This window comes from Ranitomeya variabilis, chromosome 3 (assembly GCF_051348905.1).
Source record: "Ranitomeya variabilis isolate aRanVar5 chromosome 3, aRanVar5.hap1, whole genome shotgun sequence".
Lineage (NCBI taxonomy): Eukaryota > Metazoa > Chordata > Amphibia > Anura > Dendrobatidae > Ranitomeya > Ranitomeya variabilis.
Genome location: NC_135234.1, coordinates 388,399,268 through 388,414,794, shown reverse-complemented (window position 1 = coordinate 388,414,794; position 15,527 = coordinate 388,399,268). Strand labels below are relative to the sequence as shown.

The 15,527-nt window shown below is 41.8% G+C and overlaps 1 protein-coding gene across 2 annotated transcripts in view; it reads left to right on the top strand.

The window, feature by feature from the left end:
• Positions 1-15,527, top strand: part of CSMD2 (CUB and Sushi multiple domains 2) — a 1,405,803-nt gene that overhangs the window by 1,277,786 nt on the left and 112,490 nt on the right. For both annotated transcript variants that reach the window (XM_077296071.1, XM_077296070.1), the window contains 3 exons: positions 139-348; positions 930-1,118; positions 3,365-3,542. In XM_077296071.1, the coding sequence (XP_077152186.1) occupies positions 139-348; positions 930-1,118; positions 3,365-3,542 (577 nt within the window). The remainder of the gene's footprint in view (positions 1-138; positions 349-929; positions 1,119-3,364; positions 3,543-15,527) is intronic.

Genomic DNA, 15,527 nt, shown 5'->3' with positions numbered 1-15,527 from the left:
CACGATGCTACATGTGCATTTGCTGACAACTCCACTTTAAACAATGTTGATAGTGCCTAGGTGTTTCCTTTACTTTTCCTGGACTGTGTTTAAAAATCTTACTGTATAAGTAATCTATTATTTATGCACTTGCTATAGGAGCGCACATTCAGTTTCTTAGCTTCTCAAGCGAAGCCAATCATGATTTTGTGGAGATCCGCAACGGCCCACATGAAACCAGCAGTGTTATTGGACGATTCAGTGGGTCTGAGACACCTGGCAACATGCTTTCTACATCCCATGAAACCTCTATATACTTCCACAGCGACCACTCTCAGAACAAACCTGGTTTCAAACTAGAATATCAAGGTACTTCTAACAAATTTCAATTTAAGAAATTGAGTCATTTCCATTACTTGGGATAATGCCATTATGTAATGTTACAATAAATGCTAAAGCCATTGAAATGAGAAGGAATCATAGAAAACCTTAAGCGTAGAATATGAGTTAGATACAATATGTGTAGCCTGTGTTTAATACTTGATTTTCCGTCTTTCATTGTATAGTGAGGAGTATTGTCACTATTGTAGAAGTTGCTTGGTAGAAGAATTGTTTCATTGATCTAAGGAAACAATCAATAGTTTGGTAAAATACTGCATTAAAAGGACTTCTTCTATAGTTCTATCATTTTTCTTATCCAGTGATAGTAGTTTGCAAGAAAAATGTACAGATTTTTATGTGTGAGAGTATTATGAATCAGTTTTTATTTGTCACCTAGAAAGTCATACATAATAGAAAATGTCAAGCTACTCATAACCTCCGTTTTAGAAATGGCAAATTATATAAAAATCTATTAAACCTTTTTGTCAATGTATTTATGAAAGCTATTTTGGATACATAAATTAAATATATATTGTAAAATGTATTGTATTTTCTCTTTTGTTCTGCAGCCTATGAGCTTCAAGAGTGTCCAGATCCAGAACCATTTCCCCATGGTGTGGTTCGAGGAGCTGGATACAATGTGGGACAATCAATCTCCTTTGAATGTTCTCCTGGTTACCAGCTATTAGGTTACTCAGTTTTGACATGTCAGCATGGCACCAATAGAAACTGGGATCACCCATTTCCGAGGTGTGAAGGTAGGTTATTGCATAGTGGTAGGTGGCCCTACTAGCTAAATCAGTAGCTTCACTCTTAACTTTCTTGCATTTGTCATGTGTTAGCTTTCACATCTTACTTAATCTGTAAGTACTCAGCATGCCGCGTTAACACTAAGGGTAAGTGCACATGGTGTCTTTTAGACACCACCATACCCACATTGTTTTTGAAGCAGGAGATGATTCGGATAACACCAGAGGGGTTTTCCTTGAATCTCTTCTTACATCTTTTCGGGCAACTTTTGTAGCATCTTTGGTGTGGGTGTTTTTTCCATATATATTATAGTGGTGGCTTCCAAGAAAGCCTCCAGATGAATGGTTTGGTCACTTCTGCTACCTACTTCACAGCTTTAAAACCCTGAAGCAGTTGAAAAAATGTGCAAAATGACGGAACATATGCACAGCAAGTCTTGCTAACATTATTATGCATATGCTCGTTCTTTTTGGCATTTTTTTATTGCTTTTTAAGGTGGGTTCCAGGTGGAAAAAGACATTGCATTCACATTCCCTTAAGGTACCTTCACACTCAGCAACTTTGCAATGAGAACGACAACAATCCGTGACGTTGCAGCGTCCTGGATAGCAATCTCGTGTTTGACACGCAGCAGCGATCTGGATCCCCACTGTGCCATCGCTGGTCGGAGCTAGAAGTCCAGAACTTTATTTCGTCGCCAGGTCGGCGTGTATCGTCATGTTTGACATCAAAAGCAACGACGCTAACAATGGATGTAATGGAGCTAACAACCAGCGAGAACGAGAAGTGAGTCGCCGTTACGTCACTGGATCGCTCCTGCATCGTTCTGGAGTTGCTGTGTTTGACGTCTCTACAGCGACCTAAACAGCGACACTCCAGCGATCTAGTTTAGGTCGGCTCGTTGTCTATATCACCGCAGCGTCACTGAGTGTGACGGTACCTTTAGGGTGAAAGTAGTGAATGGAAGGATACAAGACAAGTAAATAGAGCATTTGAAAGCCAGAGGGACTGAGTGAAAGCCCACCAAACTGCGATCTATTAAAAAGAACAATAAGAGCCTGTTATTACACCTAGGCATGGGAGCCTGACGCTCAAAAAGGGAAGCATTTTTCTAATTAAGAAAATAGTTTATCCACAGTGGAGCATGACTGATTGCAATCCTAAGCTTGCAAATAATTAATAAAGGGACCCTGTGCCCTTTACTGTTGAAACAAGTTTAGTATATTATACCGGGAAGATGCAATTGTTAAAAGATGACTGTCTATGAGCCTGTACATTAATTGATCCAAAAGGGGGTCATATTTGTGGCTGGAAGCGTTGGCGATACCCCCAATACTGGGAGTGGCTTTACAAAGGGACTTTGGCAAGAAATGCAAGACTGTTAACATGGGGAGAAAGGCATGCTGCAAGCCTGATTCTCCCCAGAAACAATGTAGGAACTTAAAAAAGTCCAATTCTTGGTATAAGGTAAGAAGGGAGGGGGATCTGTGAGCCAAAGTATGCTATAGGGCACATAGGATTGATGATATACCTCTGCATGTACATTCATATGGATAAAGATGGATTTTTCCTTCTTAACCCCATCTTCTATTTTGCACATGTTCAGCATCATATTGGAAACTAAAATGTATGTCCTTCATTTAAAGCGTAACGATCATTTTAATTTTTATCTTAAACATCAATACACATGAAAATAAGCAACTTTATAATATATCTTAACAAAGAATTCTGCCTCTTTCTCTGCCAGAATTCATCAGTCATTATCAAAAATCTCAATTCTGAGATAAAATCTGGATTCAGTGAAGACTTTCCATTACTGAAATAGTAGATGGGAGTTACTACTGATGAGATTCTATGTAGATAGGAGGAAGGGGAGAGGAAGCTCTGTCTCTAGCTCCTCCCTCCCGCAGCCTCCATAGACTCTTATCAGTAGTAACCCCCATCTCCTCTCAATAATGGAAAGACTGCACTGAATACAGAATTTAGCTCAGAATTGAGAATTTTGATAATGACTAATCAGTTCCGGCAGAGAAAGAAGCTGATGTCTTTGATAAGATATAATATAAAGTTTCTTATTTTCATGTGTACTGTTGATTTATGAAATAAAAATTAAAACAATGGTTACTCTTTAAATTATATAAGGCTGCAATGTGGCTGATTACATTTAAAGCAAGATATAATAATTATTTCAGCATTTTGATTTCACAGTAATTAATTAAATTATTACTTTACTATATTTTATTGTGCTATTTAGTTCCATGTGGAGGAAATGTCACTGCCTTCAATGGTTCCGTGTATTCTCCTGGCTTCCCTAGCCAATATCCAAATTCCCAGGATTGTTCCTGGATCATTACTGTGCCAATAGGATATGGAATTCACATCAACTTCACTATTCTGGAAACAGAACCTCTGAATGACCACATCACCATTTGGTGAGTAACTAATACTGAAAAAAAAGCTATGTAGGACTCCACATTTTACGCCTCGAAAACGAGAACCCTGAATTCTTCCTAAGCATTGTTTTTTTACTTGTTTTTTATTTATTTATTTTACGGTGTTCACTGAAGGGGTTAACTAGTGGGACAGTTTTAGGCCAGGGCCACCCTTGCGAGTGTGATGCGAGAACCTCGCACATCAGTACCCGGCACTCAAGTCCCGAGTGCCGGCGGCAGTGCCAGGTATTGATGCGAGAGAGTCATGTGAGTTTCTCGCATCACACTTGCAAGTGTGACCCCGGCCTTATAGAGGTCATTACAGACACGGCAATACCAAATACAGTATGTGTACTTTTATTTTTAATTTTTTTTACTTACATAAATAAATGTATTTATTGGAAAAATATGTTTCTTTTTTTTATTTAGGGATTTCTTTTTAAATATTTTTACACTTTTTTAATTTTTTTTTAACTTTTATACATTGTCCCAGGATGGGAAATTACTGTATTACATCAGATCGCTGATCTGATGTTTTGCAATGCAGAACATCGAAGCAGCATCTGACAGCAAGGGAAGGAAGTGTCTCAGGTCCTGCTCTCTGCAGGCACTGGGAAGTCACATTCCCTGCAGGACCCAGAAGCACCCCACGGCCATCCTCGCATCTCGTTGTCCTCATGGGAGCGCGCAGGGAGCCCTCTCCCTGCACAATACCCCTCTATGTCGCTGTCACTACTGACAGCGGCATCAGATGGGTTAATTAACCGCAATCGGTGCTAGTAATGATCGTGGGCATTGCTGCGGGGTGCCAGCTGTCACATACAGTTGACATCCGCACCTGAGCGTGAAGCCACGCGATCCATTCACCGTACTAGTACAGCTGTTTGCAGGACCGCAGTTCCCGCAGAGCAGTACTAGTATGGCGCATGTCGGCAAGGGGTTAACTGAAATATTAGGTACCATATTTACAATATATGATAAGTTTTATCTTTAATAGTTTTCTTTAGCAAATCATATAAAATAAAATATCTAATTTGCAGTATAAAAATCCTGCAGTTATTACTATAATAATTACAGTTATTCTTATGAATCTCATATCTCCTTGACCAAGGGTTGTATGTTAACCCTTGGATTAAAGTGGTTGTCCACTACTCAGAAAACCCCTTCTCAATCACTATGTCCCCCCGCCAAGTAAAATAATAACACTGATGCTCACCTCTGGAGCCATTTCAGTAGTGTCAGCATTGGCTCTCTTGGGGCTCATGTGACATTGTTACTCTACTTGAGGCCTGCAGCCAATCAGCAGCTGCTTTACTCTCCCCTCCTTCGGACAAATCTTACGTCTTGCAGGAGTGATAGCTACAGCTGCTCACTTCCTCCAGATATAAGATTTGTCTGAGCCCGAGGAGAGCCAGTGCCGACACTGTTAGAACGGCTCCAATCGGAAGTGACTATCGCTGTTATTATGATGCTTTTTGATACATTTGAACTAAAATGTCATCATTGCTTATATTTTACTTTTTTTTTTTCTACTTTTTCCTTATAGTAGCTGATCTTAAATGTGGTCTTGAACTTTTCTTTCAGCAAAACACAAGGTTCTGGTTTTCATGGCCTGTCCTGTATTATATTATACTACATTAAAGAAAAAAAAAACATTACAGGAGGGAATTGCTTTGAGAATAATCACATTTCCCCTGTTGCATGAATTTACTTTGCTTTCAGTTGCTGCTAATATTATTCATGTATGTAAGTAAAGGTCTATGAAAGTACTTGTCATATCTGATGTAAATAAAAATAGTGATCATAAGTAGTGATGAGCGAGTGTGCTCGTTACTCGACATTTCCGAGCATGCTTGGGTGTTCTCTGAGTATCTTGGGCATGCTCATAGATTATGATTGTGTCCCCGCAGCTGCATGATTTGCGGCTGTTAGACAATCTGAACACTTGCAGGGATTGCCTGTTTGTTAGGGAATCCCCACATGCAGGGATGGGTGTGTCAAATGGCCAGCAAAAGTAATTACCGTATTTTTTTGGACTGTAAGACGCAGCGGACTATAAGACGCACCCAGGTTTTAGAGGTGGAAAAAAGGGAAAAAAATATTTGAAGCAAAAAAGGTAAAATATTTAATAACATAAACATACTATTATATGTGTTGTTATTATATATAATAGTATGTTATTATGTTGGAAGCTGCGGGTAGAAGATGGAGCTGCGGGACCAGTGTGGTGTCTATAAAGTACTATATGAAGGCGCTGGAGGGTGAGTATAAGAATGGGGGCACATGGCTTATATTTAAAGCACCACTCTAGCACTGAAAAATAACACTGGAGTGCTGCTTTGAGATCCCATTGGGAGAACTATAACTCCCAGCATGTCCTGCAGATCATATGGCATACTGGGAGTTATAGTTCACCACAGAAGTGGCAGAGTGCTTTATTGTGTGTTGTAGTGACTAACCTTTTAATTGTGGCAGCCAGCCAGCTGTGGTGAGGTAAAATGCTGGAGCATCCCATCCCATGACACCACAGAGCTCTCCCTGCCTCTCTACAGCACAGGAGGAAGCTTGCAGATTGTAGTGTGGTGTCTGCAGGACCTGTGATGACATAAGAAGAGGGGGGCTCTGTGCTGCCATGTGATGCTCCAGCCCATCCACTCCTGACATCACACAGGTCCTTGTGCTGGAGCACTCAGCACCCAGCAGAGCCCCGGCAGGCAGGTATGCAGCGATCTTGTGTCTCCCCTCTGGTCCCTTCTGCTCCTGCCTCCTCCACCAGACACACAGATCTCCCCAGCTGCTGCAGGAATCCAGCACTGGGGAAACCATGTGTGTCCCTGTGAAGGAGTATTTGTTTGCTACTCCTGGCTCACTGCTCAGCTGATAGGTGGGCGGGGAAGCAGCTAATGAATATTCACTGCACTTTAATGATCAGGACCATGTGGTTTCCCCAGCGCCGATTCCTGAAGCCCGGCAGGGACATTTTTCTGCCTCCTGCCTCCCAGTGCAATCCCACTCGCTACTGCCCCTCCCCACGTTACATCCCTACCATAAGACGCACCCACACTTTCCTCCCAAATTTGGAGGAACAAAGTGCGTCTTATGGTCAGAAAAATATGGTAATCAAAAAGGTATAAATTTAATGAATGAATAAATAATCTCAGGAATCATAAAGGATAATAGTAATGAATATCAATTATACTGGGTAGGTGTAAACCCAGATATACAGATATACCCAGATATACATAAATATATATCTGATGGAAACAAGTTCATATCTCAATGCATAGTGCATATGTGAAGTAATTAAAGGAAATAATGGTAACTATACCGACAGACAATATTAAATTGAATGAACATCAAATATAAACCAACACTGAAAAAAACAAGAGAAAGCGAAAATATGAATAATAATGAAAAAATAATAAGAAGAAATAAGTAAAGATTGCTTGCAGATTTCTGGGAATAAATAGGGAATAGATTGAGGAACAAATGCAGACAACTAAGAATTTTATATTACTGTATGTTCATTTTTTGAGATATATCTACTATGTATAATACAGAGATGCTAAGTATTTTTTGGCCAAAAAATCAAATTTCTAACAAAACAGTAGAAATTGGTAATTTTGTTTAAAGTAAGGGAGCATTATCCCTGCAAATTTGAAAGCTTGTTGCCCATATGTCAAATGTATCCATAGACTCCTATTTACCCTGCGAGTGTGCTTTCATCCTCTGCAGTGCTGTTATACATTGGCATATCTTTTTATGTCTGGCGACACTCCGTTCTTTCTGTTGAGAGCCTGTGTATGCTCACCTGAGCCAAACGTGCATGTGTACAGAAGAATTAAGAGAGATGGCTGTTGGACGAACCAAAGTTTGGCTTACATTCATTCATTGCCTTTGGCCTTAGGCTTCTTTCACACTTCCATCGGTACGGGGCCATCACAAAGCTTCGGCGCGACGTACCGACGGACGTTGTGAAAATTCGGCACAACGTGGGCAGCGGATGCAGTTTTTCAACGCATCCGCTGCCCATTCTAAAGTCCCGGGGAGGAGGGGGCGGAGTTCCGGCCGCGCATGCGCGGTAGGAATTGCAGGATCCGACATACGAAAAAACGTGCCCTTGAATGTTTTTTCGATACGACAGTCCGCCAAAACACGATGCATCCTGTGCACGACGGGCGCGACGTATGGCCATATGTCGCGATCAGTCGGCAATACGAGTCTATGGGTGAAAAACGCAACATGCGGGCAACTTTGCAGGATGCGTTTTTTGCACAGAAAGACGCATTGCAACAGACAGCTAAAGACGGAAATGTAAAAGATGCCTTAGGCTTCTTTCACACCTCCATTGGTACGGGGCCGTCACAAAGCGTTGGCGCGACGTACCGACGGACGTTGTGAAAATTCGGCACAACGTGGGCAGCGGATGCAGTTTTTCAACGCATCCGCTGCCCATTCTGAAGTCCCGGGGAGGAGGGGGCGGAGTTCCGGCCCCGCATGCGCGGTAGGAATTGCAGGATCCGACGTACAAGTCTATGGGCAAAAAACGCATCCTGCGGACAACTTTGCAGGATGCATTTTTTGCACAGAAAGACGCATTGCGAAGAACAGCAAAAGATGGAAATGTGAAAGAGGCCTTAAAGAGAACCTGTCATGTCCCCAAATGCTATTAACCTGCAGATATGGGGTCAGTCTGCAGATTAATAGTGTTGGAAAGCTGTCTGACTACCTTTCTGAAATTCCAGCTACTGGGAGAAAATGATCTTTTTTCTGCCTGGCAGTCTCCGTCTTTCAGTCATACAGGTGTGCCCACGTGGCTTCAGTCACCATTCGGTATACAGTGAGCGGCAGCTGTAAGTATGTCCTGACACATTTGGCTGATGGTAGCCTCTGCACTGATACGCCATAGAGATGGTGGTCAGTCAATGTGTCGGGGAGTGCTTACAGAAACCGCTCACTATATACTGAGCGGTGACTGAAGCTGCGTCTGTCGCACTTCTACGACTGAAAGTCAAAGACTGCTGAGAGGAATAAAGTTAATTTCCTCCCGGCAGCTTCACTTTCAGTTTGATGCTATTAACCTGCAGATTAGCTTGTTTCTGCTGGCTAATAGTGTTTTGGGACATGATAGGTTCCTTTTAGGGTCCCGGAGAATGTGTGCCTTCAGCTAATGGTAAGGTAAATCCAATATTGAATACCAAGGGTATTAGTCTTTTTCTGGATCAACAAGGGCCTTTTTTTATTTCTAGTTAATGGATGTATGTCCATTTTGAATCTTATTACCTATGAAATTGTAAAACCTTGCAACAAAAAGGTGTAACATGAAGCATAAAGGGAGTAAAATCTTAGGAGTTCACAGACCGGACTCAATGTCTTTTTTCTTTCTGTATAATAAAGTACTCTTAGAATACCACACTTACATAATGCTTTTTGTTGAGTTTTGAAGCTTGATGCTTAGAATGTAAAGGATGTTAAAAGATCACATACAGTTTCATCAGGCATCACGTTTGATATATCTTGAAAACCTCATGCTGGGCAGCAGGTGAAGGTGGTGAGATCCTGCCGTGGACTGAGCTGTCCCACCCAACTCTCCTCTTTTACTGCATAGCTGGAAACCTTCAGTTCATTTCTTACTCCTGCTGAGTCCATATACCTGGAATATCAAAGCAACCGGTTATCTGTAGGAGAACTTGCTGCGTAATGAATGGATTGGACAGGCTGCTTAACCTATAATATACCAAAATGCCGCACTGTTTCATATATACCCCTGCTACAGGATTAATGCATAATGCCAGTGAAATGAAAAATCAGCTTTACAGGATTATTTAATACATTAATAAGCACCCGCATGGCTTATAACTGATGGATATGGGCCTGTTTTAACATCTCAAAGAAAGTGAGGTCCAGATCTCAGATTTGCAGAAAGATAGAAAGAATTGATTATCAGATCATTTTTGTATAAAGAATAGAAAGTAATAGAGAAATATATTTGCAATCCCTTCCGTATTCATGATATACAGTACTGGATACATAAGCCTACTTATGAATGTCTATGGTTATGGATTGGTTGAAGCTTTTCATCCAATGCACTGAATCTGTCGACAACGTCTACAGAAGTCTTTAAGAAATATGACAGGTCATCCACTGTACATTGCTGTATTGTGTTTTATTGCATTGTAGTGTAAGATGTCAACCATACAGTATGTGTGGTCTGTCTTTGGTACATGAAGGAGTCTATTTTACATTGGTCCAAGTGCATTGCCTCTATATAACACCTGAGGTTATGTCTTCCTTCATTTAGTTCCAGAATGGGACCAGCAGAGAAAATTATTCTGAGCCCCATCTCACAGCTAGGCAAAACATATGCATATTCATAACCTCTAGACCCAAGTGACTACTAATTGAATCCAAAATCAGGGTTTTCTCTGTAGGACATTTGGAGCCCCATTCTTGTGGTACTCTAGGAGACTCTTCTGGTACTGTAGTAAGCTGCAGTAGTTAGTGGATGCAGTTTTTGGACCAGTGCTTTGGATAAATAAGGGCAAAATAAGACCCATAAAATTACATATATAGGATTTCAGAGGCAGAAATGCCATATTCACACCATGTGTAGCTTTCCAGGGGCCTAGTATAGTCCATGAGCCAAGAACCAAATTTGACGATATCGGTACCAAGCGGAGTGACTAATTCTCTTTGGTATTTTTAGGTAGATGCATGTCTGTAGTTTATTTTTTGATATGATAGCCCTTACATATACGTAGCTTATTAACCCCTTCAGCCCTAGGCCTATTTGTACCCAAGTGCCTAAGCCAATCTGACCTGTGCCACTTCATGGGCTAATAACTTTGGAACGCTTTCACCTATCCAAGCCATTCTGAGATTGTTTTCTCGTGACATATTGTACTTCACGTCAGTGCTAAATGGGAGTCAATATATTTTACCTTTCTATATAAAAAAATGCTAAATATTCGGAAATTTTGGAAAAATCGGCAATTTTTTAACTTTGAAATTCTCTGCTTTTTACAAAAATACTGATACCCCCCATAATAGTTATTAATTTACACTCCCCACATGTTTACTTCATATTGGCATCATTTTGAAAATGAAACCTTATTGTTTTACGACGTAATAGGGCTTATAGTTTTATGCGCAATTTTTCACATTTACAGCAAAACCCACTTTTCAAAGGACCAAGTCACTTCTGAAGTCACTTTAAGGGGCTTACATAACAGAAACCACCCATAAATTACCCCATTTTGCAAACTACACCCCTCAAGCTGTTCAAAACTCATTTTTAAAAACTGTTAACCCTTTAGGTGTTCCACAGGAATTTTAGCATGAGCCAAGAACCAAATATGACGATATCGGTACCACCCGGAGTGACTAGATGTAGTATTTGTAACAAAATTTAATCCAAGTTATGTAAATACACACTGAACATGTCATGTGCATATATATATATATATATATATATATATATATATATATATATATATATGTTACTCCATAATATCTTCAACATCGGACTCTGAATCTGACTGTTGTTCTACTGGCTCGTCTTCAGTACCCTTGTTCTGGCATGTCTGTAATCTGCACATGTCTGTGCACTTCAGGCCATTGCTGAGGCAAGTACACTGAGGAAGTTCACATGACCGCACACACTTGCAGGACAGTAGCTGTATAATAGCTTCTGGTGCTGGTGCCCCTTGCATCCACTTGACAACAAGCTTTCCGTCGTTATCTATCATCCAACCGCAGTCTGTTGGGTTTGCAACCCATGGCTGGCTCTGCAGACTTCTCCTCCAGATCGCAGCCTGGTAGTTTGCACGCAGTGCATGCATGAAAAGGCAGTCCTGGCAAGGAGGGAGTTGACTTGACTCTACCACTCCACGTCTGGCACAGAACAGCTGATAACGGAGCCTGTTTACCTCAGTTGTTTGGGTAGTTGGCAGGTACATGTGGCAGGTGATTTCCTGTAACTTCTCAAAAAGTTCGGTAGACACTTCCCATGAACGACCAACTTCCTGAAAGGCATCCTGGTATGTCTTGTTCATCTTCAACTGCTTGAGTGTCGTCATCTTCCCACGGCCAGCGAATGCACTGACGGTGTCACAGCCTGTAAATGCATGCATACCAATCAATGAATCACATACGCTGCCTCCCAATGTTCGGCTCAGAGTGGTGATATCCAGGAATCTTGTCCGGTTCTGTGTACCGCATTTCTGGAACAGGTGGGATGGGATTTTGTGGCACATGCCCAGACACAGGACCATGACATCAGTATCCTCCGAAGTGATGATGACCGACTTGTAACCAGATTCTGCTGCATGAAGAGCATGGAGAAGGAGGCGTTTGTCTGCTTCTTCTTGATTTGACTTAAGGTCAGCAGCCTCTTCCCACTGTTCTTTGGTGATCTTAAAGCAGAGCTGCTCACATGTGACATACAGCTCCTTCTCCTCAAGCTTCTCCCTGTGGTGTTTCGCCTTCCATTCTTCTACCAGAAACTTTATGAGACTTGCCTTGTTGGAGGAACTACTTAGAAGCTTTTTCCACTGCTGGATGTTGTGCCCATGTTGAATGTTCTTGAAATGGATCCCTGTGCCTTCATATCTGTTGACTCTTTCTGTATCTTTGATGGATGTCTCCTTGTAGACGTCAAAGACAATATCAATGCGCTTGCTCTTAGCACCCTCATGGATAGCGCGACTCATTGCTGTGCCTGCTAGCTGGCCAAATGTTGCATTGTTTCCCTTCAGTTTCTGAACCAGGCTCATCCCATCAATGATGGTTGCAGAGGGCTCGGGGATCACTTCTGCAGGACGAGCATTCCTCTCCAACTCCCTTGCGAGGGCAGCCTTGTTGGTCTTGCGGATAGACCCATCACCATTGGCAAGTGCCCATGGCAATGGACCCAGGGGATGAGTCAAGACATCACTCATTTGTAGCTTTCTGTTCTCAGCTACAAGTATCATCTGGCCAAATAGGTTTCTGTCAGCCTTCAAAATTACCTCCTTGCCAAGACCTTGTCTGCGTGTCTTCATTTGGATGTTAGAGAACGTTTTAAGTTTGTTCTTCGTCATCTTGTCATGAAACAATGTAGTTGGCTTATCGGTACCCAAACGCTCATCCTTGAATGTTTGATATGCATCCTCTCCTATACTGTATGCCCCTTGAAGGTCTTTGGCTACATCTGGTGGTGCTACAGTCGCTGTTGACAAACTGATAAGTTCACCATTATGCTCTTTGTTGAAGGGGTTCACCCAACCTGTCTCCAGCAGTTGAACGAAAGATTGGACATCGGCTTCATCTCTTCTAATCCTAGACACCTGTAGGTCTGAATGGCTGAAGTCAGTATATTGTTGGCCTACCAGGGCCCTCAGCTGCCTCAAGTACATACTGCGGTACTCTGATGTCAGGTAGAACCTGGAAACAGCTCCAACTTTGAGGCTGAAGCCTTTTGTGCCCCCTGGTGTCTGGGTGTCTTTGTTGATTGTCTCTTCAATGGTCTGGTCCACAGGAATTCGTCCAAAAGGATTCTTGCTACCGATCTGGACCGAAAAGCCACCTTGCATGAAGTATTCATGGACCTCTGGGTGTTCTATGGGCAGCCGAGACATTGTGGCATAGTAATAGGTTAGGTATCGGGCATAGTTGACCTTGTCATAGGCAAAACACCATGGTATCATCTGTCGGATTGCTCCTAGGTGAAGCATCCAGTTGCCTTCTCTTGAAGCTCGAACCAGGGCCAGCATGGTCTCGACCATGTCCAAGTATGACATCCAGAATGCTGAGAGTTGTTCATTTCTGAGGGTCTCAAGATAAACTTGAAAGAGCTTCAGGGTAAGTGTGCAAGATTCATTATCCAAGAGCTTTTCGAAGGATCCCTGCGACACACTGATGCGAAAGTTTGTGATGTTCTTCAGTGTTTCATCCAGATGGTGAAGGTCCCTTGCATGGTTTTCTTCTAGCCATGGAAGGAAGTTTTTCCAAGCAAGCCTCATAAGTGCTTCATAGACCAGCTTGTGTAGTCTCACTGCTCTGCCTGGGAGGTGTCAGCCTCTACAGAGGGAGATAGGAGCTCTGCAGAGAAGACCGGAGAGTCCTGTTCAGCACAGAACGTGTATGTGTCAGTGTGTGTGCGTGTGTTGGGGCACCTCAGGGTGTCTTCAAATGTGACATAGCCCCCTAGATTTCTTCCAGTAAAATTTGCACTCCAAAAGTCATTTGGCGCTCCTTCCCTTCCGAGGCCTGCCGTTCCCCAATACTGCAGTGTACGACAACATATCGGGTGTTGTTGTGTTCGGGAGAGATTGGTGAACAAATAGTGGGGTGCATTTTTTGCTGGTACACCTCTTAAAAATAAAAAAATGAGCCTAAAATGACACCTTCATGTAAAAAATGCACTTTTTCCATTTTCTCAACCAAGTGTTTCCAACTACTGTGAAACACTGGTTGGGTCAAAGTGGTCACTATACCCCCTAAAAGATTCCTTGGGGGTGTAGTTTCCAAAATAGGGTCACTTTTTGGGGTTTCCACTGTGGGGGTACCTCAGGCAGCCTTCAAATGTGACATGGCCCCCTAGATTTCTTCCAGTGAATCCGCCACCCAAAAACCACATAGCGCTCCTTCCGTGTTGAGCTGTGCTGTGTGCCCATACTTTAGTTTACGAGTACATGTGGGGTGTTTCTATAAACTGCAGAATTAGGGTAACCAAGTTTGGGTTTGCCGTTAACCCTTGCTAGGTTGCAGGTAAAATTGGATTACAATGTAATATCTGGAAAAAAAATGAAATTTTGAAATTTCGCCTTCATTCTGCTAAAATTCCTGTGGAACACCTAAAGGGTTAACAGTTTTTAAAAATGAGTTTTGAACAGCTTGAGGGGTGTAGTTTGCAAAATGGGGTAATTTATGGGTGGTTTCTGTTATGTAAGCCCCTTAAAGTGACTTCAGAAGTGACTTGGTCCTTTGAAAAGTGGGTTTTGCTGTAAATGTGAAAAATTGCGCATAAAACTATAAGCCCTATTACGTCGTAAAACAATAAGGTTTCATTTTCAAAATGATGCCAATATGAAGTAAACATGTGGGGAGTGTAAATTAATAACTATTATGGGGGGTATCAGTATTTTTGTAAAAAGCAGAGAATTTCAAAGTTAAAAAATTGCCGATTTTTCCAAAATTTCCGAATATTTAGCATTTTTTTATATAGAAAGGTAAAATATATTGACTCCCATTTAGCACTGACGTGAAGTACAATATGTCACGAGAAAACAATCTCAGAATGGCTTGGATAGGTGAAAGCGTTCCAAAGTTATTAGCCCATGAAGTGGCACAGGTCAGATTGGCTTAGGCACTTGGGTACAAATAGGCCTAGGGCTGAAGGGGTTAATAAGCTACGTATATGTAAGGGCTATCATATCAAAAAATAAACTACAGACATGCATCTACCTAAAAATACCAAAGAAAATTAGTCACTCCGGGTGGTACCGATATCTGGCCCGGCTCATGGACTATAGGTAAGGAGCCCTAGTGTCACCTTCATATCACCTTCCTACTGTCTATTTGATTGCATGTAAACCATTGAGGTAATGAATTTCAGGGCCTGTGATTACTAGAGAATTGTTAAAAATACTTTATGGTGTGTTCTATGATAAGATATTGGCTAGATCCTGTCCTTGCACAGGGGCTCTCTGATGATTGTGCTGCCCACTTAATATTTAATCCCATGTGTCACAGGATAATTATAGGATTACATTGACTACAATATCACCTCAGTAGTTTCCTGTATAGCCACGTGCACATATTGAGTATTTGGTGATTTTTATTTACCTCAGTATGTGTAAGCCAAAACCAGGATTGGGTGATAAATACAGAAGTGGTGACGTGTTTCTATTAGACTTTTCCTCTGATTGTTCCACTCCTCCTGATTTCAGCTTACAGATACTGAGGTAAAAAAAACTCAGTCAACGTGTGCACATGGCCTAAGAA